The 26,945-nt window shown below is 41.0% G+C and overlaps 1 protein-coding gene across 2 annotated transcripts; it reads right to left on the minus strand.

The window, feature by feature from the left end:
- Window positions 1-524: 524 nt before the first annotated feature.
- Window positions 525-23,116, minus strand: armc2 (armadillo repeat containing 2). Of its 2 annotated transcripts, none has more exons than XM_050057858.1 (18): window positions 22,952-23,116; window positions 20,897-21,203; window positions 20,734-20,806; window positions 20,203-20,368; window positions 19,461-19,587; window positions 16,663-16,730; window positions 15,910-16,017; window positions 14,675-14,859; window positions 14,449-14,551; window positions 13,845-14,059; window positions 12,176-12,321; window positions 9,451-9,550; window positions 7,500-7,833; window positions 5,268-5,390; window positions 5,053-5,166; window positions 4,230-4,362; window positions 2,739-2,893; window positions 525-2,485 (listed from the first exon to the last, which is right to left on the minus strand). In XM_050057858.1, exons 2-18 carry the CDS (start codon window positions 21,112-21,114, stop codon window positions 2,352-2,354), a joined length of 2,502 nt encoding a protein of 833 aa, XP_049913815.1. In that variant the 5' UTR covers window positions 21,115-21,203; window positions 22,952-23,116; the 3' UTR covers window positions 525-2,351. The 2 variants fall into 2 exon arrangements, with proteins under 2 accessions (XP_049913815.1, XP_049913814.1); XM_050057857.1 differs by having other exon boundaries at window positions 15,898-16,017.
- Between the last annotated feature and the right edge of the window lie 3,829 nt (window positions 23,117-26,945).

Genomic DNA, 26,945 nt, shown 5'->3' on the forward strand with positions numbered 1-26,945 from the left:
TGACTCATGAAAAGACATCACCTTATATTCCAAAGTACACTCTAAGCTGACTTCATCAACAGTATGCTGAGCTCAGGGGAACAGTTCAGTTTGTCATCAGTACGGTCCGGCGACTTTCATGTGAATTTCATTTTTACCGTACAAGCTTGAGAACTGAATGACTCAGTGGGAACTTAACGGTCCCTGCTCCTGTGGTGCGGTCAAGGTCAAAGTTTCTCTTTGTTCCTGACCAACATTTCAATCAAGATAAAGGGGGTTCCTATAGGAGACTTTACCTCTCTTTCCCGTTTGCCTCCATGTCACACCTCACTGGGAAAACTCTTTGACTTCCCAGATGAGGCTTGTAATGTGTCAGAAGTTCAGGTGTTTCCCATCTGTCTGTCAAATCACCAGGAGAGTGTTATCTCAGTGTTATTCCCCACTAACCAAACTGCCTTCACATTTCGGTGGCTTTCCCAGACAATATATGGAACAGGAAACATTAACTAAGCAACCTTGATATCAGCCAGCTGTCTTTCATATCAACTTGAGAAACTTCACGTAGAGAACAATGTTTGTTATTAGCTCCGGCTAATGAGTCGTTTAGGTTTGAAACATCGGCTTGTCTTGTGGTTGTTTTAAGGTCACTGTTGTGTGAAAACTTGGGGGGACTGACACCTGGGGGGTTTTTACATTAAGTGCCGTTTCTGATTTGTCTCGATGTAATAACGATGTGATTTTGAAATGCTGTACTTTAGGCTACTTGGTGTAACTTGTAAGCACTGCCTGGCCCCATATCTGTGTAATAATAAAGGCTTTAAAAAGATGTTTTTCCACTTTCTTTTATTGTGTACAACACCACACTATCTACAGGCAATAAAAGTTTTACTTATGAGGTAAATTCCAGGTCAGTCATCAGTTTTCAAGACAACATTATCATAGAAGAGTCTTTACAACACGGTGAGCTTACAAAACACAACACGTCTGTAATATAAATGTGCAAAGAGCTTAAATTATCCCTGTACATGTGAAGGTACCCAGAACTTCAGGCTTTTGTGAGCTTTAAGGGAAGTAAAGTGCATACAAAATGCTACATGTGTAAAAAAATAAATAAATAAATAATCAAAACATATAGCTGTTGGTACTGATGAGATACAGAGTGACCAAAGGCTTAGAAATAAATAAATGAAGACCTTGTTTGTAAAGTATACAGAATTAAGAAAGAAATCTGGTAGTTTTCACATCCACACACGCGTACATATATTTTACCATTTAAAACAGATTCACTTTGCTTCTTACACTTTGCATAATCACCTTTATCAACCACCTAAAATCTGTTGTTTTGAATATGACACACTGACCACCTGCAGGCCTTAAAACTGGCTATAAAAAGTTCATAGGTACATGAAAAATAACATCAACAGTCAACTTCAATTGAGTATTTAGCAGAGGTGGGACCAAGTCACTGTTTTGCAAGTCAGAAGAAAGTCTCAAGTCTTAGCACTCAAGTCCCAAGCCCTTAAGTTTCGAGTCCTAAACGAGTCATCATGCATTCTTTACCAAATGTAATGCCATTTTATAGAGAGTAATAAGTAATAAGATAATACATTTACAAAAATCTTGAATGCTTTTTAAAATTTGTAATTATTTGTTATAACATTTTTGTTAAAACAAGTGAATTCATGTTGGAAAAATGTCTTAAAAGTTCTCTTCACAAATTTGTAAGACATTTTCAGTCAGACTAATCTCCATTTAAAGTGAGAAGTTAAAGTTATATGTTGTTGCATGTTTTATGTTTTATGCCCAAATTAAAGAAAGACATTAACATTAGTTGATTGAGAAAAAGGGAAATGAGATGATTCATGGCACACACTTTTTGAATTACATACTTTTTAATCTTTGGGCTTGGGGAAAAGTATCAAGTGTTTTCAAGTCATAAGGCTCAAGTCTGAGAGAAGTCATGAGTCATAGGTGTTAAAGTCCAGGTCCAGTTGCAAGTCGAGTCTAAAGTCATGAAATTTGTGACTCCAGACTGAATTGAATCTCAGTCATGTGACTTGAGTCTCTGGTAAATAATAAAACTTGAGCATACGGATGGATACTGGATAAGTTAATTATGCTGCAGCAGCGATTGAGATGTTTTTAACAGTGTTTTGACTTTTTTTTCCCAGCATTGACATGAACTCAAGCTGACCTCACGTGCTTTCTCCATGAAAAAGGAAACTACAAACCTTAACAGCCACCTTTAAACCCTACAGGAGGTAAGCATTTATTAGTTATAATGTAGACTCTGGGTTAAATGTTCAAAAGTTTTTAAAAAATGCTACGTTTTCTATGACAACATGAAACTCTTAACTCAAAGTGCCAGTTTGTCAGGATGTCCAGTCTGCAGGCTGGAGCATCTTCATCAGTTTTTGAGCTACAGGTAGGAACTCTAACTCCCAGCATGCCTTGTGGTAGTCCCTCATATCTTCATTTTCTACCCACTTCAGAGCCTCCTCTCCATCTGAGGAAGGGTCAAAGAGAGTGGACAGAGGATGAGAGAGAGCAGTAAGAGGTTTCAGGTTTGTTTTGAATACTTTTCAGTGACAGGTTGTGGGCAACTCCCAGATGTGACCATGGAGGTATCATGTTCGTGACAGTGGGAATACATGTGTGCACCACCCACTGAGGACCACTGATGTGAACAAGAGCATGTTCTCTCCAGCATGTCTCCGTCTCCTGTTATGTAAGGATTAGTAATAACACTGTGCACTGACCTAAGTATGTGGTGAGGATCTCCAGCAGTGACTCTCTCTCCTGTGTGTCCAGCAGCCTCTCTGAGCCGCTGCCGATCATGTTCCACAGCGCCTGACAAACCTGGCCTGCCAGCTGCCAATCACCTGGTCCGAAGTCTCTCAGACAGTCCACAAGCCTGGTCACACACGGACGCACACACACACACGGACACGTACATCGTGTGACTTGAGGGAGAGGGATCCACATGACCGGCAGGTTTGTGGGCATTAGCTCCACTTCATTGGACCTACATCTGTAAGATGACTGTGTGTGTGTGTGTGTGTGTGTAAAGGGGAAGTAAAAACTCAAATGTTCAAACAAAGCTTGAACAAAGCTTGCACTAGAAGATCGAGTTGCCATGTGTTAAAAATCTAAGTGGATAAATCAGTAATTATAACTTTAGCTGTAGATAAACTTACTTGTGTAACTACTGAAAACAAATAACATCAAATCTGAGACGATTAGAAGCATCTTGTTCGTGTCAGTGGAGTTGTTGTGCTCAAGTTTTTCAAAATGAAGACCATATTTCCCCCTCAAAAAAACAAAACAAAACTGTTTACTCAGCTTTGCCAGAAAATCAGAAACCATGAGCTCAGTTTGCTGTTATTAAAGGAACAGTTCAATATTCTGGGAAATCAAGAAACAAAAAACTCTTTGTTTTCTAGCAGACTGTGATGAGAAGATTGACCAATTTCATATCCATCTGCTAAACGTGAAACTAAGGCTGGCAGCCGGTTAGCTTAGCTTAGCACAGAGACTGGAAACAGGAAGAAACGGCTAACGTGGTTCTGACCGAAGGTAATCATCCTGCAATTAACCGACAAACCGACAAACCACCAAACCACCAAACCACATGTTGTTACTGCTGCATTTTGTGCTGGGTTTTGTAACCTTCGGACAGAGCCAGGTTAGCTGTTTCCAGCCTTTAGCTCAGCGAGGCTAAGCTAACTGTCTCCTGGCTCTAGCTTCATATTTGGTGGACAGGCGAGTGGTCAATCTTCTCATCTAACGCTCAGCAAGAAAGAGAATAATCACTTCCCAAAATGTTGAACTATTCCTTCAACAAACAGACTGCTCTTGCTCTTTTTAGCTACAAAGATACTTTTCAAGGCCTGTAGCAAACAAACTGGGACAAAATATTAAGTACAGGAATTATGGTGATATCTCAAAATAATGTATAAGTTATTTATTGATGTTTTATTGTTATCAAAAATCTTACTGTGTAAAAATATTGTGAAACCACCAAAAGTCAACCTACAATACTGTCACAATACAGATATTGAGATTATATATATAATATATTAAAAAATATTGTGATATTTTATTTTCTGTGTATCGCCAGGCTCTAACCTTAACTATATTTCATGGGAAGTTTGTGAATTGTCTGTCTCACACACACACACACACACACACACACACACACACACACGCAGACACACATGAACAAACTCTCTAAGTGCATCAGTCCTTACTTGGTGGCAGCCCCCTCTGCTGAGAGACTGACCCTGCTGGGGGCGTCCAGAGCCAGGTTGGTGAGGACCCCGCAGGCTGAAAAGCACATCTCAGTGCTTTTTGAGTCGAGCAGCGTCACTACAAACTGGTGCACTGAAGGAGAGGGAGAAAGATGATGATGCGGGGGAGCGGACAAAGACAAAGCAGGGCAAAGATAAGAGGGCAGCTATCACCAGAGTCAGCAGGCATGTTTATACTGACTATAGCTGGCCTTGCAGATAAGTCCAGCCTAAACATGATACAACAGCGTGGAGAGAAGCATTCTGTACCAGGCGTTCTGTGCCGAGGTACTCGGTATTAAAGCTCTGTGCTTGGGTGATATGATTTATGTATCTTTGCATAAGCCTTTTTATTTCTGTGTCTTATTAGGGTTTAAAGAGAGATCACTTTTTAACTCAAGCATGGCATTTCTTTACCACCTTTCCTGCAAGAATCAGTAAATACTTTATGCAGAGTTGCATGACTTCACTTAAGTAGCTTAAAATAGGTAAGAGTAGCCCTTTATAGCGATCGCAGGGTGCGATAATGAGGCTCTTACAATGCAGCTTTATGAACTTATTTTAAACAATAGCCAAATCAATGTATATGCAAAGCTTTGTCAAAACTCTCTGTTAATTCAAAACCATTTCCAGGCCTTAAAAACAGTTTTTCTATTTTCATAACTTCTCCAGGAATTTCATGACCGTGGGAACCTTGTGTATGGCTTAAACAAAATAGGAAATGAGTACAGGCTCATGTTGGGGTGTTTTGTTTGTGTCTGTTTTGCATCTATCACATATATACCTTTGTTTTGCATAATGAAGTCTCGTACATCCTTGGACTGTGTCAAATTTCCATACACACGCGTGGCCTCGAGCACGGCGTCCATACTGGAGCTGAGCACCAACTTTAACACCACTTCAGTAGAAAGAAAGAGAGATATAGGGGGGTTAAATCGAGGGAACAAAAGCAGGAAAATGGCAAATTAAAAGTAAAATGAATCTGTCTTTGAGTCTTACACTTTGCCATGGTGAGTTGACTGCGTCTGAGTACAGAGCTTTGCTCCTGGTAGAAGGACAGGTTGTTGATGGTGGCAGCCACATTGACTAACAGCTCCTCGCTTTCTTGCACAGACCTCAGCTCTATGTCACACACACACAAGGAGAAAGAAACTAATCACCACTAAGAGTAACACTGAATTATGATCATTTATGACAGAAATCTTGAAGTAGATGTTTCTGATTTTTCCTTAATAACCTTCCTATATAAACTACAGCCAACAGAGGGAGCATCCGCACTGCACGGCCAACAGGAACTTTCACTCTCCAGAAATATTTCTGCCTACTATCCCTTCATTCTGCTGACACATCTCAACATAATGTGAGGACTTATAATTACAACTTTTCATTACCTTGTAGAGAACACATGCATTCATCAAGAACTCAACATGAAGTGCTCCTTCCCTTTTAATAACTAACCAGGTGAAGCCAGGTGAAAGCCGTGCTTCCTGTTATGTTGATGAAGGGGTGAAGATAAAGTTAGGGTAGATTATTAATCTATAAAACAGCTGCAACATGGATTGTGTACACTTGGTTGCAGTCAGTATTAAAGAAATACTTCACCCACAAGATGACTATTTGTACATCAGTTAGTGTTGCCGTGTTACTTTGAATTCTTGAGGAAGTTGTCTGTCTCTATGTGTCAGCCCTGTGATCGTCCGGTGACCTGCCCAGGGTGTACCCTGCCTCTCACCCAATGTCAGTTGGGATAGGCTCCAGCCCCCCGGTCACCCCAACAGGATAAGCTGTTACAGAAAATGAATGAATGTTGGTTTTTCATATTTCAAAGTGCAATGCAAATGTAACTAGATTAATAGTTAATAATTTACAGATAAACAGAGCAATTATAGAAGGATTTAAATGTGATATATATGTGCAGAAATGCAGTTAACACTGTGGGTTTTCAGCCTTTTTTGCATATTACAGCTCAGCCACACTAATGTGACACTGTGACATTATCATAAAAGACACTGTTTTCTGTGGTTTTGGCTTGATATAGCCGGTTTGATCATGAGCTGGCATACAAAGGTCAGTGTGACCCAGTCCAACCAGCCATGACACCGAGAACGGCATGGAAACTGAGTCTGTTCCTGATATAGCAGCAGATGTCGTGTGCTTGGTCATAAATCGCAGATATTGCGGTTGGTGTCAACCAGCGGCTGTGTCACACTAAATTTTGTTTCTGTTTCTGACTGGAAATGCTGCTTTGTTGTGCCCCCCTCACTCAAAGCTCTGTAATGTAAAACAGTGCTGCCTGTCATGATCAAAACAGGACATGGATCAGCCAAACTCACTCTTTCGTCCTCTACTGAGATTTTGGTTTCTGTTTCCAGCTGTCACGCCAACTCCTTATTCTCCGTCATTCGTTCATTTTTATGTTTCTGTCTTCAGTTATCTAATTTACTTCCCCTCTTACTCTCTGGCATCTATCACACACCCCTCTAAACTTTGAGATTTGACATTTTTTTTCACCAGTTCAACCTCTGCTGTGTTTATTTAACTTGCTCTCCCAACTGCCGTGAAGCTGTGTGTGTAGGAGGCAGGCAGCAGTAAAATCGAGTTTCACACCCATCTGTGTATCAGTTCAACCTGTCCTGAAACCATCTAACCACATGGGAGAATTTCACAAACACAAACCAAGTCGGCTGTGAGATGTGACAGAACATCCTGCTCATGCACTGAAGCGCTTCGCTCTGTCAGACTTCGAAATAAAAAAAGAAAACAACAAAAAACCCCAGGTAAGCCAAAAGAGGATGTGCTGCATATCGAACAGAGAGCGCTGAAAGGAAAGCGAGCGATGGAATGAAGAGACAAATGAGGAGTGTGTTTTCGACCAAAGTCATGTCTTGTTCCCAGCACAAGGGAAGTGATTGGGTGCTTAGCAGATACTGTACGTACAATGTACTAAACAGCTATTTTTAAACTTAATCAGAACTCCAAATTTTCACACACTGCTCCCTTTGTATGACACAAATATAACATGGGTGAAAAGGACAAATCTAAAAATGTTACAACTGTCTATCTGCTACTGACTGTATCCTCTATTTTTTTAACCTAAAGGGACAGTTCAGCCCAAAAAAAACAAAAAACACTCAATCTAGACTGATAAAAAGCATTATAGGTAAGAGAAAAATATGTATTGTTGAAATAAGGTTGAACCTTCCCTTTAAGTCCCCCCTGCTCTCTGCTCACCAAGTGTCTCCATCAGCAGCTGAATGCAGGTTGTGTTGGCTGCCAAAGCTGGACCCACAGAAGGGTGGATGCACATGTTCGCCAGCACCCTAACCAACTTCACCAGCACGTCCTCACCCTCCTGCACACTCAGTGGAGGAACCTGAGGCTCGCTGAGGGAAGGAGGATCTTTCTGTGGGTGTGCGTGTGGTGAGTCGTCGTCTCTGCACTGGTAGGTGTTGTACACCTGCAGGAGTGTGTCCATGCAGCCGCTGCACTGAAAGAGCTGCAGCCGAGCCTCGTCGCTTTTGGCTGTGAGGTTCCCTAGGGTGAAAAGGAGCCGCACAACAAGGTCCTGTGGGAGAGTGGTGGAGAGTATTCTAGTGGTCAATAAACGCATCTTTATGCAATTACTTTCTGAATTAAAGCAAATCAACAAAAAATGTGTGTGTTGATGTTAATTTCCGTTGCAAATGGGGCTGAAAGGCCAGACTGTGTTGGAAAAACTTACTCAGTGGCTTCAAACATATACACAATTTCTTGTACAGCATTTCAAGTTATTCTGTGTTAGAGATTAACAGACTGCAGATAATAGAGGACATATATTTTGAGTGTGATTGTACTAGTCCCTCGGTTCAAATATATTATGTGAATGTGTATTTTAGGGATGCAACTAAACATTAACTTCATTATCTATCAGGGAGCCCACAGGTATAAAATATTTAAAGACTTTTTAAGACCTTTTTAGTACCATTTCAAATCTAACTTAAACCAAACTTGCAATGGAAATACACACCAAACTTTAATCTTTCAAAGTAAACACATTGATGTTAGTTCAAAATGAACAGTATGGTAAAATGACACTGATGATACTCTAACTAACACGCAGGCTGGCTAGCAAGGCCTCAGTTTCATGAGGTGATGTATTTAAATGTCTTGTTTTGTCTGATCAACAGTCCAAAACCAAAAGATATTCAATTTACTCCCATACACACCAGAATAAAGGCTGGAGCCTGCAGCTGCTTGGCATTTTTTGCTTGATGCAGTAAATATAGTACCTAAAAAATAGTGTATTACACAACACTGCTCTGAATAAATAAGATCTCCCAGGAGAAAGAGATTGTTTCTCAGGAGAAAATGAAACACAGTCGACACCAGCACCTACGAAATTTTCTCTACAATATGAAGATTAGAAGCCACTTCACCTGCAGCTCAAGTAGCACTATTGTCAGTGTCACTCAGTTCCCCCAGAGAGTTCATAGCTGTGCAGACAAGTTGGAGAGTAATAACGCCCTGTCTTTTTAATGAGTTATCACATACTTTCCAAGAAAAAAGACGACAGCTGAAACCCTCTGCGTCACCCTTGTATCCCGACTCTCGTAAGTAAATAACACGAAGAGCAGGTGAGCTGAGAACACACTATTTTCTCCCATAAACGTGCAGTGACATGGTATAAGGACAGGACGGGTTGTTCTTGAGCAAGGTACTAGTTGCATGAACTGTATTAATGTCCTGTGTGTGCGTGTATTTGTAGGCATGAGTGTGTGTTTATTCCCAATGAGATTAAGAACATATGTCAGTGATGTCTGATTGCCAAAGTCCCACCCTGTCCTCCCACTCCTCTTGTCTATCACTCTTCCCCTCCACCTCTGTATCACCTCTACTGTAGTACCAACTCAAGCTCACCTCATTTTTTTTTGTCTTTTTCTCCTCCTTTCCTCCGCCCCTTTCTTTGACATACTCAGCCCCTCCTGGGATGATTAAATGTCAAAACACACACAAAACAGAGAGACGAGCACTGCGTGCGGATGGACACAATGTCCCGTAAATGTGCTTGGACTTGAGGTACATAAACATCTTGCTCTGGGGGCAAACATGCTTAGCGGATTGCATCATGAGCACTTCGCTTCTCTCTAATACACACAGACTCTCACACACACACACTCACACAAGACGAGGCTGGTGGACTCACCTGTTTTTGGTGATGTTTGCTCAGCAGTTCTAAAAATAGTTGGTAGCAGTCGGGGGTCTGGGCCAAAGCGAGGCGGCACTCTGAGTAAGAGGAGAGTTTGCTGAGGGAGAGAGGGGACAACAAATACCAGTGACTGTTCCACTCACTGACTGCTCTGCTATGCTGACTAAATATGGAGATATTAAATCAACACTGCTGATGGATGAGTAGGTCTTGGCTGGGATCAACCTTTTAGACTTTTATCATCTTCGGCTGTGTTGTAAAAACACCTCTAAAGCACTACATGTTTTGTTTTGTGTTTCACACATTGATGAGGTACTTATGAGACCTGAAGCGAAAAACTGAGGATGGGAACTCAGAGCATCACTGGAGTCACTGCACATTGTTTGGTGGAGGTAGTGAGATCAGATGCTGTTGCGTCTGGCCTGCTATCAGAGCGGGGTCACAGAGAAGATAAGGCCTCCAGTGACTTTGGTGCTCCGATCCCTGTGTCTGGATTTACATTGAACCATCCTCCAAAAAGCTAGAGAGTGTAGCTGGCACCTGTTGCACAGCATTTATTCCAAAGTAAGATGTTCCTCAGTGGACTAAGTCGTGTGATGACAATGGTTACGGCTGAGCTAAAGTTAGGTGTCTGACTGGTTCAGTAAAAGTGCAGAACACGTCCACCTCAATGTTTGATTCCGTTTCTAATTATGGTGTGTTATATTTTGCCTTTGAATGCTTAAAGAGAGAAATATCACATTCTTTCAATTAAAAATTAAGTGTTGAAATTATTCAGAAGATATAACATGTATTATTGATACTTCAGTGTACTCAAAGGTTTTGCTGCTACAACATTACTTGATCTGGTATGACCAGTAGCTTATGTTGGCTAAGGCTAGCTAATTGGGGGTGTGTCTATGTTCCCTTCGCCCAATGTTCCCTCAACCCTATGTTTCATCCAGCTCTATGTTTCCTCAACTGTATGTTCCCTCATCCCTATGTTCCAATGACCCTATCCTTCTTCAGCCCAATGTTCCCTAAACACTATGTTTCCTGAGCCCTATTATTTCCTCAACCTTATGTTCCTTCAACCCCGTTTCTTTCAGGCCTTTATTCCCTCAACTCTATGTTCCCTCAGCCCTGTGCTCCCTCAACCCTCTGTTTCAATCAGCCCCATGTTTCCTCAACTCTATGTTCCCCCAGCTCTATATTCCCTAAACTCGGTGTTTCATCATCCCGAAGTTCCCCCAACCCTATGTTCTCTCAATCCCATGTTCCGTCAGCCCTAATTTACTCCAGCCCTATGTTCCCTGCACCCCATGTTCCCTCAGCCCTCTCATCCCTCATCCTTATATTCCCTGAACCCTATGTTCTCTCAGCCCCACTTTCCCTCAGCCCTATGTTCCCTCAATCTCATGTTCCCTCAGCCCTATGCTCCCTCAACCTTCTGTTTCACTCAGCCCCATGTTTCCTTGATCCTGTGTTACCTCAGCCCTATGTTCTTTCAACCCTAAGTTCCCTAAGCCCTATGTTCCTTCAACCCTGTATTTCCTCCGCCCTATGTTCCTCCAACATTATGTTCCCTCAGTCCTATATTCCCTCAACCGTATGTTCCCTCAGCTCTGTGATCCCCTAAACCTTATATTCCCGAAACCCTATGTTCCCTCTATGTTCCCTCAGCCCTATGTTCCCTCAGCTCTATGTTCCCTAGGACCACCTCCACCAATATCTCAGAAAGTTGCACACAGATTTTAACATGGTCAACCCGAACCCTGCAGCAGTTATGGAAGGGTTGGCTCTGATGCTGAGGGAACATAGGGCTGAGGGAACACGGGGCTGATACCACCTAATGTTAGCAAACTTAAGAGAGATCTCACGGTTTAACTGACATTACTGAATCAGTTTGATTACCTGAGTCATCGCTACTTCCTTACTGTTACGTTGTCTCACTTTAACTATTATATGTATTTTCTTTTCAATTACCTTTGTATGCAGTCATATAAGTTACTATTTTAGCCTATGTCTATGTTTAACCTTAAAGATGCCTTTTTAAAACTGTGAACTGCACAGTCACATTTTCCTGTATTTCACCGACCTTCTGCAACTTAAAAGCAGCTTACTGGTGTATTTGTGTAGTGTCTAACTTTGGTAAGTTCACACTAGGAAATGTGTTTTTTTAATTTGTTACTTCTAATTTGGATATGGTTTGTTATGTTCCGCTTTTGAACATAACAAACCATTTGAACAAGTTTTTATAGACCAAAGCTTCTAATTTTAACTCTACCATAAACTGCACATGTAGTTTCTTATATTGCATGTAGGTCTTTACAGTTCAACTCCTCTACACATTCAGAACTCTGTACTGAAAAAGCTAAAAACTATTCATCACAGCAACTGGTGAAACAGAAATCAGCTGAGACAGTACCCTGAGTGTTTTTGTAACGCTATAGACACATTCCCACTGACAAATGCTATGTTTCTCAGGAGGAGACTCTTGTTCTGTGAGACCCAAGTACAAAAAAAAGAGACTCCATGTTGGAGGAAAAAAGGAAAGCAGGGGATACAGAAGGAGAGTGACTGCTGGAGCTCAAAGGAAAGCAAAGAACAGAGGCTGAGAGCTAAATGATGGCCTGTTCTGATTCAGCTCTCAACAGGTATGATGGTGTGTGTTAGTGAGCTGGGGAGAGGAGGATGAAGAAATGAGGAAGCAATTATCCTCATGGAAGTGCAAGAGTGATACCTGTATATTCTGGAAATGTTGGTGCAGATGTCTGGGTCTTTGTGGTGCTGACGCAGCACCACACAGAGCTCTGATAGTAGAGAGTGAGAGACGAAGAGTGGACGGGAATCAGGGTGATCTGCAAGGTTCCTCAAGGACGCTGTCAGCTACAGGGGTCAGAGGTCAGACAGGGAGAAAGACGAGTGAGAGTGTTTGCAAAAAGGAATGTTCACAAATGTACCAGCTTTATCTAAACATTTATATTTAGACCCGTATTGCGTGTCAGCGTTGTCCTACTGTGGCTTGGACACAATGTTGGTCATTTGCTGATTAAGGCTGGCTGCTGGCCTGCACAGGACGCCATACAGCAGAGCGACCGGAAACTATTCAGTATGGACATAAATCATTCTATCACAAGAGGGAAACAGTAATTTCCAACACACGGCAGCACTGAATGTTCTGGAGAGCCATAGTCTGCTCATTTCCCTCTTATAACAGCATAATGAGTTGTGTTTGATATCAAATGAAGCGCTGGCTCAAGATGTTTGCTTGGGCCAACTTCTGCGGTCTGCAGCAATCATTTTCGGAAGAGTGGAGCAGGGTGTTTCAGACTCAAGTAGCCAGACCAGCAGAGAACATTATGCTCTTGGAGCAGCTTATATACCAGACATAAACAAAAACATTTGTGACTAATAGTGGGAAAATCTACATCGGCCAACAAACACATAAAGAAGAATATTTAACACTGTGTTCCTTTTTTCTGACTTCACACAACTCTGTGCTTTTTACTCATTTAACCAAACTGTTGAGAAAGTATGTGTATTGCTTAGAGAGCAGGAGGGCATGCTTCCAGTTTTCCCCGTTGTAATAAAAATATTGGTGTACATCAGATATCTAATGACTTATTCAAAGCATTTTAAAATATTCTTTAAAACTTTCTCAGCATGTCAAAGAAGTATCTATGTAGTAGAAAGATGTAAATTCGTCTGACATTTGTGCTGTATGACCGGAGGAAAAAAAAAAAAGGGGGGCTGTGCCATTTGCTTTTGCTGAAGCAGTAGAAAACTACCAGAATGCACTGCGCCGCACTGCACCAATAAATATTCCCACTGGTGGCTGACATGATGCGAACTTGCCTGTTTTGACACAGGAAACAATATAGCGTCCGGCTGGTGACAAACTATCTCAAAATACAGCTAAACAGAAAGTTAAAATATGTTTTTAAAACCATTTTAGGTGAAAAATAGGCAACGCAGTAACAGAATTTTGGTTCATGTTTGATCTGCACTACTTAGTTTTATTGTTCACAAAACAGGAAACAGCATAGCGCCGACTTCCTGTTCACAAATTCTCATATTACAGTCAAACAGTGCACTAAAATATGTTTCTGAGGACATTTCAGGCAAGAAATAGGCCTGATTTAATGCTAAATTTTTCAGTTTGATCTGAATTTGGTCTGAGTTTGAGAGAGAAAGAACAGGGTGGGTCTTTCTCTCAATCTGCTTCTGTACTGTTTGTGGCCATAGCGGCTGGGCAAAAGAACCAGCAAAAATCTGCATGATGACAGGAACCTAGCTGAGAGATGAGCGCTGGTAAGATGAAGGGAAGTTTAACATAATCTATTAACATACACTACCCGCACTGTTATGATACAAAGCTGGTTGAAAATCGCTGTAATCGCTTGACACACCTGTACGAGGATGTGCCCTGCTATAGTGAAGTTGGTGTCTCCTGCTGTGCAGAGCATCTGGATGAGTTTCTGAGCCACACCGATGCAGTTCTTGTCCAGCAGGAGTCTGAGGATTGCGCTGTTTCCTGAGAGAAATTTCAGAGTCCCGACACAGTACAGCAGAGCTTCTCCAGATGAGGACACATCCTCGTTGCTTAAAATGCTCAGAAGTGTGTCTAGATACAAGGAAAACTGAATGTTAACATCCATATTGTGCACAGTGAGTGGAACTTTGGCAATGTGTAATGATGTGGTGAAGAGGTTCCAAAAAATGGCACCAAATAGAACCAGACAGATGAAAACCAGAGAGATAAAAATCACTCCAGGCCAGCAGAGAACATTATGCTCCGGAGCAGCACAGATACCTCAGACATAAACAAAACATGTTTATCCAACAGTGGGAACATCAGCCAACAAACACATAAAGAAGACTAGTTAACAGTGTGTTCCTTTATACTAATGTAATGTACCTTTATGTTCTTCTCTCACTTATATTTTAAAACATATAACTTGGTACAGAATAGGAAACCTAAGCTAGATCACTGTGACCTAGAACAGTGTTCACCTATGATAGAGTTGTTCTGGAAGAGGATGTCGTTGCTTTCACTGCGGCTGATCTGGAAGATGAGCTTACAGATGTTGAGCAGGTTGTTTCCACTGACACACAGCTGTAAAGGGAAATGGAAAAAAAAGAACACTTCACACTTCTGTATTAAGCACCACAGATGCCCTTGTGATAGTGACTTTGCTGCAGACATGCTGACACCCACACACAGACACAGACGACTCACAGCGAGGCAGAGCTTGGCGATGTGCAGGTTGAGCCGGGCAGAGTTAAGGTCGATGAGGCGGAACAGTGTTCGAAGTATCCCTGACCTCCTCTTACAACGTCGGCCGAGCATGTCCGCTTCTGCCAAGGCGCCATGGAGACCGTCGCACAAATCACACAGACGGTCCAAGGAGCCCTCGGAGCTGCCTGGCATCGCAGGAAGACACATATTACAAAAGAAATCATGTCAAGTTCAGGGCAGCGTGTCAAACATTCACAGAGAAAGCAAACATCCCAAAATGGAAACACCCGCTTGTGTGTGTTGGCAAGTGTGTTTCATATAAATACAGATGAGTGATGCTTTGTGTATGTTGTGGAATGTACGTGCAGTATGCCTTGGGCTCTGCTGCATGGTGTACATTCATCATTTGCATGAGGAACTTGAGGTTAAATCGTCAACATCGATTATGCACAGCTCAGCAGTAAAATAACATTCTCCTCCCTCTTCTAAGAAGCAGCTTTGAGTTTCAATGGTCAACTCCAGGGGAACAATCCTGCAACAGGCGGCTACAATCTTGACGCAGAAGAAGAGAAAGGGTGGAGTCTTTTCCTTGTTTTTGAGGTAAAATAAATGTTTTCCCTGCATAAATAACAGGGTTTGGCCATTTCTAAAAAAGGTCGGCTGCAGTCTCACACTCAACACTTCCCTGCAATTTCCCACTGAATCTGAAAGGTGTTTTATGCATGAGCCAGAAGGCACTTGGTACAATAAATATTTAATATTTATCTTTCAAATGAATTTTCCATTAAATTTGTAGAGTGTTAAAATATTCACGGCCATAGATTTCATTTCATGGCTGCCAGACTGCAGTTTCAGACTAAGACAATTCTGCATGGATGCCAGACATAACACTATTTTGTTTGCCTGTCTTCGGTGGTTGAAATGACAGTGCTTTTTTCATTTTGTGAAACTTGGTGCATGACTATCTGCCAATGCTGAAAACCTGCAGGTTGAAAATGAAATGTAGTAAGGCAACAGAGAATCTTACCTTTAATGCACCCACATTACATTTTAGATTAGCTTCAGAGACTTTCTTCACACCAAAAGGAACAATGTGATATCTAAAAGTGTGATTGTGAGTTCAGGTGGTGACAGAAACTATATACTCTTTGTATCAAATGAATGAATCTGGTCAAAGGTAATGCATGTAACACGTTCACACTTTTTTTAGTGGCTTTCCTTACAGCCCACACTACCTGCAGCCACTCTCTCTAGTTGTTGGAGAAGAGGAGCAATCATATTATTCCACACCACTGACTCTGCGTCCCCCTCTGCGCTTGTGCTGTTGTCTCCGTTCCCCGGCCCTGAAATGTGCAGAGAGAATTGTAGTTAGCCAATTACCACATCCAAATGCAGACAGTGAACGCAAGTGGCAAGCATGGTTCACAAGTTCACTGTCTTAAAATAAAACAGCAGGAAGTTTGATGCCACAATGAAAGGTCACCATCCACAGCTACACTTCCTCTGATTTCTGTTTCTGTGCTGAAATAGTCTGCGTGTGGGCAACTGAGTGCGTGCATGTGCGATCAAAACATGTGTGAATGCATGTTTGCGCACGCAAATGTCTGCAATCTCTCACACGCCATGCACCTTCATTTTTTCATTTTTGCTGAACATTTGCATACCCCCTCGCTTGGTGTGATGCAGGAAACTGTGGTTGCCCAAACCAACAGTTCTTTCAGCTATTGGCTGGCTGCCTCGCATGGTGCAAATTAGGCCCTTAGCAACAACACCCCAATCAAATTTATACACTCTTATATTTAGGCATTCTTGGTCTGATTTCAGTTCAGTTTTAGACATCTTAGAAAATAAATCAAGTATGATCAGTGAATGTTTTTAGGTAACGGTGCAGCTACATTTTTATTTTGCATGCTGCACAAATTTACCATTCATGTTAAATATGTTAAAAAAAGGGTTCAAAGAAGTTCATATAGTGTATCTGGACAAACCTGTTCTTGGTCCTGCTTTGCACTCTGTGGGTCTAATGCCTGAGTCAACACCAGGCTGCATTATTCTGCTGTAGGCACAAAGAAACACAAGAACACAAAGAGCCTTCTTACATTAGATTTTGGAGACATATGTGACTACTGTTTAGTTTCATTTTATTTACTTGGGGGCTCATTTGGACATTAAAATAATAATAAAAACTAAATTGAAAGAAAAACACAATAGTTAACAGTAAATTGTGCCAAAGAATACATCTGAAAAGTTGCTGACACTATATTCTGTACACTAAGCCACAGGTGTATTTCCATCATTGGCCACTAGGTGTCCCTGTTGCAGCAGAGGTTGAGCCTAGTGTGCAGGTGCTGTTATCTGTAATGCGTGTCCCTGTATGTACTTTTGCGCTCATGCAGATACATGTGTGTCTGTCTGTTTGTGGGTGACTGCTTTTAAGTTTTTCGTGTGTGTGTGCCGTTGTGCATCACAAACTGCAATCCCTAACAGACAGGAACTAAGATCTTAGCTTTGTGGGCAGTCTGGTTAAAGCTGTTCATGCTTTGTCACTGTGAGCTGTCTGCACAGCCTTACCGCCCTCTGTGCAGTAACCGTAAAGTTCTCCCAAAAACACACCCCTCGTCATGCTGTGCTATGTGTTGTGGCTTGCCCTCAGCATGTCACTGTTGCATCTTACTCTCTGCATGTCGCTGTCAAAGTCTGCACTATTACCGCTCACACACTAAGAGAATGACTCAATGCTACGATAAGTTCTATGAAAAAACGACAGGTAGTGTGTCTTATGACTAATTACTACGTGACCAGCTGAGAGTATAACTATTAATAAATGGAGATGAACACACACAGCATGGTGAGTCATCCTTATCACTGCTGTAACTGCAAAATTTACTTCACATGTCCCACACAAATGAGTGAATCAACCTTAAAAAATATGGAAAATAGAAGTCACTCCTTTCAAAGACAAAGAATATTATGTTATCAGTACTCTGAAGCTTCTGCAGTGACATAAGCACAAAAGGCTGAGTCTCAGGATGGAATATTTTTGAGGTCTTACACTCAAGTGAGTTTTATTTCATGGTCTTGCTGACAGGTACAAGACAGAAAATGGCCCTAGCTTTAGTAAAAATGTCTCCTTTTTATTCCATTGGAGCATCACCAGAAGGTTGCTTTTCGACATTAGCATTAATATACAGTATGCGGGTGTAACTATAGAGTGCACTTTCACTTTGATGGAGATTTGAGTGATTGGTATAAGCTGGCACACAGGGCATATGCAGCAGGGAGTGTTGGCCGAGGCATGTTGCAGTGAATGTCAGAGAGGGGGCTTTGGCTCTGTATGATAGGATTAAGAGCCTGATAATAAGGCCTCTTTGTGTGATACTGCATTCTCTGAGACATGACCTCATCCCTGTCTTAGGCCTGGCCAGTGCACTGCAGTCACAACACACGCTGCTGCCAGCCTTGCCCAGATGGGCACCCAAATCTAATAGAGAGCCATTTGGAGCTATAAAGCTTCGGCTTATTGGAGAAAAAGAACCTAGTGGATGTCTAATCTCCCCTATCTTTATATCTCATCCAACTCATCATATTAATCTGTCATGCTGTGTCTATTTCCACTTGCAGTCAGTGTACTTCTGGCTTGACAATCTCTGTGATTTCCACTTTGTCTATCTCCATCTAATGTACCTTTTATGTGGTTCACTGCAACACCAAAGAACAGCACATCAAAAACTTTGACCTAACACCAATCAAGGAGTCTTTAATCTGATCCTCTTGAATCATAACTTGACCACAGCCTCATCCTCTGGGACTTCTCTTTGTCAGCAACAAGTTACACAAACATTGCGTGTTAACTTGGCTCGTGAGGGAGGAGGTGAGGAGCCTGTGCTGCGGGCGATAGCCCAGATTTCCTGTAAAAGTGTTTTATGGTCTGTCCCCCCTCTACAGCCCCAGCTGCCCCACCCAATCGATAGGCAGATGGATTGTAACGACAGCCCCCGACCTCACGCCCAGAATTATGCCCCTCGTGTTGACACGCAGCTGATGAGGTCGGCAGAAAAAAGCAGAGCTTTTAGCCTTTCTGCACTGTGAAGGTGTAAAAGCTGTCACATGATAGTAATGACAGATAGAGGCAGTTTCATTGGGATGAAGCTGGATTTCACCGTGACCAAGATACAGTGTACAGTGAAGTATACGAGGGTTTAAACCGGGCTCGAGTGTCTCAAGTTAAAGAATCTGTTCTATGAGTCAGTGACACCATGGTGGTCTGACTGACTTTATATTATCAGGTCTCAGTGAAGTAAAAAACACCAATTCTAGATTTGAGTTTACCTGATGTTAGCCCCTGTATGATATAAAAGAAGCCTGTGTTATTTTTGTTAACATTTGGATCATGGGTCAGACATGTAAGCGCAAAACAAAACATAAACAATTATAATGATATCAGCCTTACGAAGGTATTTCCTGTTTTAACTTCTCTTCCCAGAGGTCTGCATAAGTTACGGACTAAAACAGGAACACAAGAAACATTAGGAACCCGGTGCAAAGCGTGAGGCAAGAAAGCAAGGAGGAGGAGGAGGCGGAAGAGGATTTGATGAAAAGCAAAAACAGGAGGCACAATCAACTCCATCTTGTAATGGCCACCACTGCAACCTTTGTGTGCCTGTAAATCTTCAATTCATTGTCATACTGTCACTCTGGTCAAAAAGGGGGGAGCAGGAGAGGGTGGGGGGGCAGACAAGAGAGAAGGACAGATCTTGCAAGTCAAACAGAGGGACAGAAAACGTACCTTTCACTTGCTGTTCTGCGTGGGCCAGGTCTGTGGGAACCACTGCAGACCTCGGTGTGGTCTGAAGTGGAGAGTCGTTTAGCTGATGGCTCCTTTTTTCCCAGGCCTGGATTTAATTTCTCTTTCACTTAACACATAGAAAGGATGTGGCAAGAAGTTATTTACAGGTTGTTGCTGTATGCTGCAGTAGCATTTTGTCCTTGTTAGCTAAAAGCACAAGTCTCAATTTGTACACAGTGACACACTGTGTGTACTCAGGTTAAAGATTTTCAAATTCAGTCAATGATTTTAAACATCCTCATCTTCTATTATTGCTGCAAATGGCAGAGCAGATTTGCGAGACAAGGTTTAAGATAAAGAGGGAGAGAGGGCGCTTATTTCCCACTCAGCAGCAGTATATCACGTTTTTCACCCAGCCCAACCACAGAGAGTGTAAATCAGGTATAATGTCACTATGTGAATGGCTCCATTCATTTCCCTTTGAGAAAACTGCTCGTGCGCGAGTGCCCGCGCAGAAGATTTACGGAGATGCAGCGGGTGAAATAAATGAAGTTTTCTTTTTTCATTTTCTACCTGTTTAACAAATGCACCGTCTCATATCTTCTCTTATTTGCATATTATTGTAAACACAACATGGATGATTATCTAATAATAATAATAATAATAATAATAATAATGACTTTTATCCACCGTCTTTTCCCTTTGATCCACACTTGCATCAGTATTTTTTTTCCTTCCTTACCGTCTACGTGTCCCTCTATAGGAGACAACATGGTGAGAGATCCAGCCCTGAGGAGGCGTGCCCGCGCCCCTGGCAGCCCCCTCTTCACCTCCAGTGGGTCAGTCGGGGGTTTGGGAAAGGCCTTGAATGGATCCTCAGCATCGGAGGGGACTGGAAACTTTGGCTTCTGGTGCCACACAAACATATTAGTGTAATATGATGGTGTGAACAATGAACCAGAACTTGAATCAACAAATTACACTACTTATGTCCACAAAGAGATCCTATATTTATTTGTGTTACTCATTTATTCCTATTTTTGATTCCATATATTAACACTATAATCTAATTTATTAAAACCAGATAAGCTTTCATGTTGGCGAAGAGAGGGGTGTATACTCCTTATCCTGTTTTTCACTTTTCATGGTAATACTCGTAATATTAAAAGATGCAAACATGCCTCTGAGCTTACAGTAAATAACACCTTCATTTCAATCTGAAATACAATTTAAATGACCACACATAGGTGTATTTGTGTTTGAGGGAACTTACATGGTCGAGAGGAGAGAGGCGAGTCCCTGAACCTGGTCTGGAGTCAGGAGCATCAAAATTTTGAGCATGAAGACTGAAAAGTGAAAAAAAAAAAAGGCTCATTACACAATCAATCTCAGAACCTGAAAATATCAACATGATTTAAGTGAAATTTATAACTTACCTAAATGCAGATGGAGGTCTGTTGTCTCGGTCTGCACGGACAGAGCTATTTCCAAAAAGCTGCCGATGTCCATCTCTGGGAGTGAATGGTCGCCGGGTGGACTGGACTCTCAGGGACTGTCTGGCTTCACTGACTATTTCTGCACTTGTTTTCCTCAAAGAGTTGCGCCGTGGGATGAAGGGACTGCACATCTCATGTTTTCTCTCCATAGAGGTCATGTAGGTCGATGTGACATTTGCCAAGACAGTCTGCAGATGACTTTAGTGGTTTGATTTCATCTTTATGTGAGTTGTTACAAGGTGTCTCACTGGTGGGGAACAGTTAGAAAGAAAAGAAGAAAAAAAAAAAGATAACGCCAAAACAGAAAATGAGCAGCAGGTGTTAAATGTGTCTGAGGTTGGAGTAAATAGCATTTGAAGCATGGCGAGCAGTGATGAAAGAGGTGTCCAGATCCTTTGAGCAGGTAAAAATTGTAATAATACAATGTAGTGTTGCTAAGGTACTGAAATTTCCAACATTGATAAAATATTTTGATAAATATATATTTAATACCATTTTCGCTATCACAAGGAAGTTTGACATTTAAAGGCATAAAATTATTATTTTTTATTAAAGATAAATATCACAACACTATAATATAATAACTATGGCTTTTCTTTTCTTGATTAGTACCAGCAAAATGACTGCAGTTAACATTAACGACAGGTGAGAGTGAGAAAGCTGCTGGTATAGCTGTATCGATACTGTGGAAAATGAGTATTGAAACCTTCACAAATATTCAGAGACTATATGTATCAATACATCGATATTTCTCACAAGACATCTACAATGTAAAACAACACTATGGCAAATAAAAGGCCTGCATCCAATCTAACTTCAGTAAGCCCATCAGTGATATATACTACATGATGGCACTGAGAGCTTCAATTAAAATCATTTTCAATACCAATAAATTATGTCCCTTAAGGAAAACTTTGTTAACATCTGTTTTATCTAATAATATAAATTTTTCAGTCTGTTCATCTCACTTCAGCTGTTATTTTTTTTGCAAAAAACAGTAAGTTTGTATCTAGTGGACTGAAAAAGCTGTAGATTATATTATTCTAGTGGGCTACCTTAAGTTGAATTTATATTTGTAATATGTATCTGTATAGTAAAAAAATAGAAACTTGGCACTGTGTGATGATAGGATATTCCCACACAAAAATACTGGGATATTATGGTGCATCGATTTTCCCCCACCCCTTGAATCTGCAGATTTATTTTTTTTTGCCATAACTTGATAAATCTTTAAGTGCATAAAATGCCAGAAAACAGTGAACAATGACATCACCATTTTCCAAAGTACAAGTTGGGATATTTGAAATCCTTCTTAGTCAGAGAAATCTTAATCTGTAAAGTAAAAATAAAGTGGAAAGTACACGTGGGTCTACCTTACAATTGTACCTAACTGTAGTATTAGAGGATATATATACCTAGCTAGATCCCAGCACTGATGACTAGATAGTATTGTCACCCACTGGTCACACACTGCCTGTTGGATGCCAAAATTAGTCCAACAGTCCAAACAATTTTGGATTAGAGAGCAAAACTTGACAGCATATGGCTGATTGTTGGTGTTGGAGTGGTTTGAAAATGCAATAAAATAATAAAATACCCAATAAAACAGTTTTTAGTTTGTTTACTTCAATAATAACCCAAACAGTGAGACCTTAACTCATTACATTAGGCGGATTTTACTTTTCATGTGTGAGTGAATGAGAAGTCCCACTGCGCGTTCCCGCTCCGTCTCCATGGTGACCAGAAGCCGCTGCGGTGACTTGGACAACAAACCCAAGAAACAAAATAACCTCAGCATTCAATAAGCCGCGCTAAACTGCTCGTTATTCCCCATAAGAGCAGTTTATAACTTCTGTCCTGTAGTAAATGTACTCGACTGTTCCATGATCACACGGAGAGGTGGTGGGGAAAAAGGAAGCGTTTAAAGAAACCGGAGTTTGAATGAAAGTCTATTCACTAAGTTAAACTGAGAGTAAAGAAAAGTAGAAAACTTACCGTTAACCCGGGTAAAATCATCAGTGGGTGATAGTCGAGACAGTTATCGTTGTAAGGTCTGGATCCAGCTTCCACAGAGAAACCAAAAAAATCGTAACACCTGACATTTGTTGAAAACTGTCAAGTTTCCCAGCCTCCAGCAAGCTAGCCCGAGGATGACACATGCACGAGCTCCACTTAAAGGTAGTCTCGCGGGATTTGGTGACGCTCGTTTACCAGTGGTGTACACAGGTTGGATGCTAAATTTAACTTTGCACGGAAAATTGTAAGTATAATGAGTTTATTTCTGGCAAATTTGTTGATTTCACACGTTCTTCTAATTGTCCTGATACATATACACCCTCTAACTAAGTTACAGGAAACTTAATTTTAAGATTTGATCGTTTATTTAGGGGTGAAAGTACTTTGTGGAGGTCCTAAGATGGAGGGCACACAACTACAAAAATGCCCCCAAAAAAAGTTTAGCGTTGTCTCTACGGGCTTTTTTCACAAAGACACAGGTGTAAATAACAGGGGTGTAGCACCAAATTTAGGAGCCTCTGTGGACCCCCCCACATCTCTTCACTTGGTCAATGTCTCTCTCACAGACCTTTTGAATTTTTTTTACAGTCAGTTTGCCTTCGTTCCCTTTACGTTCTTTCCTTCTTCCTTTTTTGGAACCTCATTTTCCCTTTCTCAGGGAAAGACATGACAGTGTACATTGGTGGACCTGCAGCATAAGCAGTCACTCACTGAGCTGCATTCAGAGATGAATCCTACTGCAACTGAGGACTAAACCATTTTGTGCCTTTAAGGGTAAGAGAGCTTCCATCACATTCTCATCCCAGTTCGTCAAATACAGCTGCTCTCAGTGGACCTACATGTCAAAATATGATGTGTGAGGTACTCCCCTGCATCAGTTTTGGATGTTCAGGGATGGCATGTCAATTTACGCTGTTACACGCATTGTGTCTTTCAAAATACATTCCCGTTTTCACAGGAAATTTGCAGTTTCTGCTCGTCAAATGCTTAGTCTGTGTCAAAATGTAGCTACATCACTTTGTTTTTAGGTTTACTTGCTCAAGTTTAGGCAACAAAACTGTTGCACACATCATGGCATGGCTTACAATAACTGCGGTTACTGGCATGATGTAACCTCACGTGACATTCCTCATCAAAGATGCCTCTGTGTGTCAGTGTCTGCCACTGAGGTTCACTGACATAGTGGTATTTGAAAAGTTGGAGTAAGAACAATATTGAGCCTCCAATGTTTTTATTTTAAATACAAAGTTCAGTCTTTCAAATGATCTGCGTTTAATTTAGTTGAGGCCCTAATTACATAGAAATAAAAAATTGCAAACACAACAAAGCTATCCAATCCAGGCTTTTCACGGACCCCCCTCTCATTGGCACCCTGGGTAATCAGTCCCACATCCCCCCCCACTATGACGCCCCTGGTAAAATATGAAACAATGGCTGAATTCCATTTAGCTGCCTTTATTTCAGGGTTCTACATGCTAGCTCACACTCTCCAGGACTTTTGAATAGAACAGAGGCATCGTAGTGTCATTAGTAACACCTGTGCTTTTCCTAGTATGATAGGCCAAAATGTCTGCTTTTAAAAAGGTCTGTTATGCTCCTTAAAGATGGTAAAAATACATGCATTTATAAAATCCTACAAGTCAAACAAACACAAACAAAATGTTAAAAGTTATGTACAATCTAAAACTGAATGGCACATAAAGCTTACACTTCCAAGTTTCCCATAGGACAAAATTTCTGGTGAAAATACTCTTCAATTTATTCTGCATTATAAAATATTTTCCATTTTACACTAATCTTTGGCAATAAAACCATGAATTATACCAGAATTCAAGACTATGACAACCCCTAAAAATGCAAATCAGTTGGGAAAAGTACAAATGTTTATCATCTTTTAACTGAAATAACAAAAGGGTGAATTATGCATCATAAATTGCCTCCTACTAAAGTCATGATAATGTACAAAAAATTAAAACAAGAAATACAGATCAGTGAGATGCACTATGTAGGCTATCCGGTGTCTCTACTTTGGCTTTGACTGGATATGTTTCTCTTTATATGAAGTTTTTAAATTAATTTATCTCTCTATACTGAGAAAGTTTCTTGTCATTGCAAGAAAAGATGGTAAAATAATTTGGTATGATGAGTAAAAACATAAATTATAACACAATCTCTAAAATAATCTTATTGGAAAGAAAGAAAAACATCTGAGAAACTGGGAAAATATGTATTTATATGTATATTTTTTTATTTCTTTGTCATGTTAGCCTATAGCAGCAATATGCTGTCATACAGTTTAAAAGTTTATAACACAAACTTTCACAGGATACAGTAACACCACAGCGGTGTTATATAGACTAAAGCAGATGGGTGTGTGTGGTAAACACTGCAGCCATAATCTGATAAAGCTGGTTAACAACAGTCACAAATCAGTGTCACGGTGTAGGAGGAAATCGACAGCTCCACTCCACTGAAATCAAGGCAATTAAAAATGTTTCTTTTAATACTGATGATATCAGTAAAGCATAAATAGTTAAACAAAAATGCTCTAATTTAGAACCAAGTGTAATCTTTATGCGTCACCTGTGCTTCCCTTAAAAAATAGCTCCCGCACATTGAATTATAGAGATTACAAATGACTGAGATATCAAACTGTATATTGTGTACATTTGCTACTGTGAACCTGCACTTCAAGATTCATTAAGTTCACAAAATACCCTGCTTTTTCTGCCACTTTCTGACTACCATTCAGATACCTCCACTAAGTGCATTTCTGTTGTTATCGGGGGTCGTTCTGTAGTTGGGATCAGCGGTCGTAGCTGCTGTAACCTACTTTCACCTCTCCTCTCATTCATGTAAAAGACACACAGGTCATTCTCTATAATCCTGTAAGCCAGATAGCTTGTTCTATTGACATGTGACACAGAACGACGTGTGGGAAAATAAGTGTAAGCTAAATAAAAGCAATATACTGTGTAAAAGTTAAGTTGAAAATGACATAATTATTTACCACAAACAAATGTAATTCAACAGAAGAGATACAGAGAAAAGTTTTTACACTGTCTCACATCAGCAGTAAACACAAAATGATCTACTACAGCATGAAAATATTAAGTATATTCTTGGAGCAAAATTGTTAAATTTTGTTTTTCAGAGGATTTTGCGATGCCACCCCGACAATCGGATTTGTCCGCCATTTTGTCGTCACAGAAACTATGACGTTTCAAAAAATGAGTGGACACAAAATGGCCGCAGACTTACGCTGTGTTCGTCAGTAAGAGTTTCACACTCGTTGTGGTCCACTGTAAGTTGGTCAACAGTCCTGCTCCGGGTGCACCATGAAAGACCAAGAGCTGGCTGCCCGCCCCCCTGACACACAGTTGTACAGGAGAAAAGACCTCTGGCTTTTACTTCCTCTGTCCATTTGCTTCTAAGCGTGCTGTCCATGCTCTCTTCAAGCATCACGAACTGCAATTCAAGCATCAGTGCAGAGAAGTAGAATTTGATCGATAATCATGGATAAACTCAAGGTTCAGGAGAAGTACATGATGCAGAAGTTCATTCATTCAACTCACGCTTCGCTCTGGGTCTCTTTAACCCGTCTAGATGGGCCGACCACTTTAAAGACCAATCAGGTCTGTCTGGATTTGCACATTCGTCCACTCGTAAACCTTTTCCCCCCAGCTTTTTATTTTTTGCACTGTGAAATATACATCTGAACAATCTTGTGAGTCTCTGGTTGGATTTAAATAGCCTTACATGCTTCAGTCTCTTGGATACAGTGAACCTGATTGGCCGAGAGTGCATGCTGGGCATGCCCAATCACAGGGCATCACCATGGAGCTTACCAGCCAATGGGAGGAGGAAGATGGTCTCTGTGATTTCATTGTCACTAAGGGAGGGGGAAACATACTGCCAGGACAGTTGGCACTAACATGCTAAGCAGTGGACTCTATTATAGTCAGAGTGTATA

This window comes from Epinephelus moara, chromosome 12 (assembly GCF_006386435.1).
Source record: "Epinephelus moara isolate mb chromosome 12, YSFRI_EMoa_1.0, whole genome shotgun sequence".
In the NCBI taxonomy this organism is placed as follows: Eukaryota; Metazoa; Chordata; class Actinopteri; order Perciformes; family Serranidae; genus Epinephelus; species Epinephelus moara.

What these genes read in the sequence shown, in the direction of transcription:
- armc2 (XM_050057857.1), bottom strand. Translation starts at nt 21,114, where the DNA reads ATGACCTCTATGGAGAGAAAACATGAGATGTGCAGTCCCTTCATCCCA. An exon ending in TATAGAGGGACACGTAGACG is followed by an intron (nt 19,588 to 20,202) that starts GTAAGGAAGGAA and finishes CTATGTGTTAAG; the next exon opens with TGAAAGAGAAATTAAATCCA. An exon ending in CAAAGCAGGACCAAGAACAG is followed by an intron (nt 16,018 to 16,662) that starts GTTTGTCCAGAT and finishes TGCACATTTCAG; the next exon opens with GGCCGGGGAACGGAGACAAC.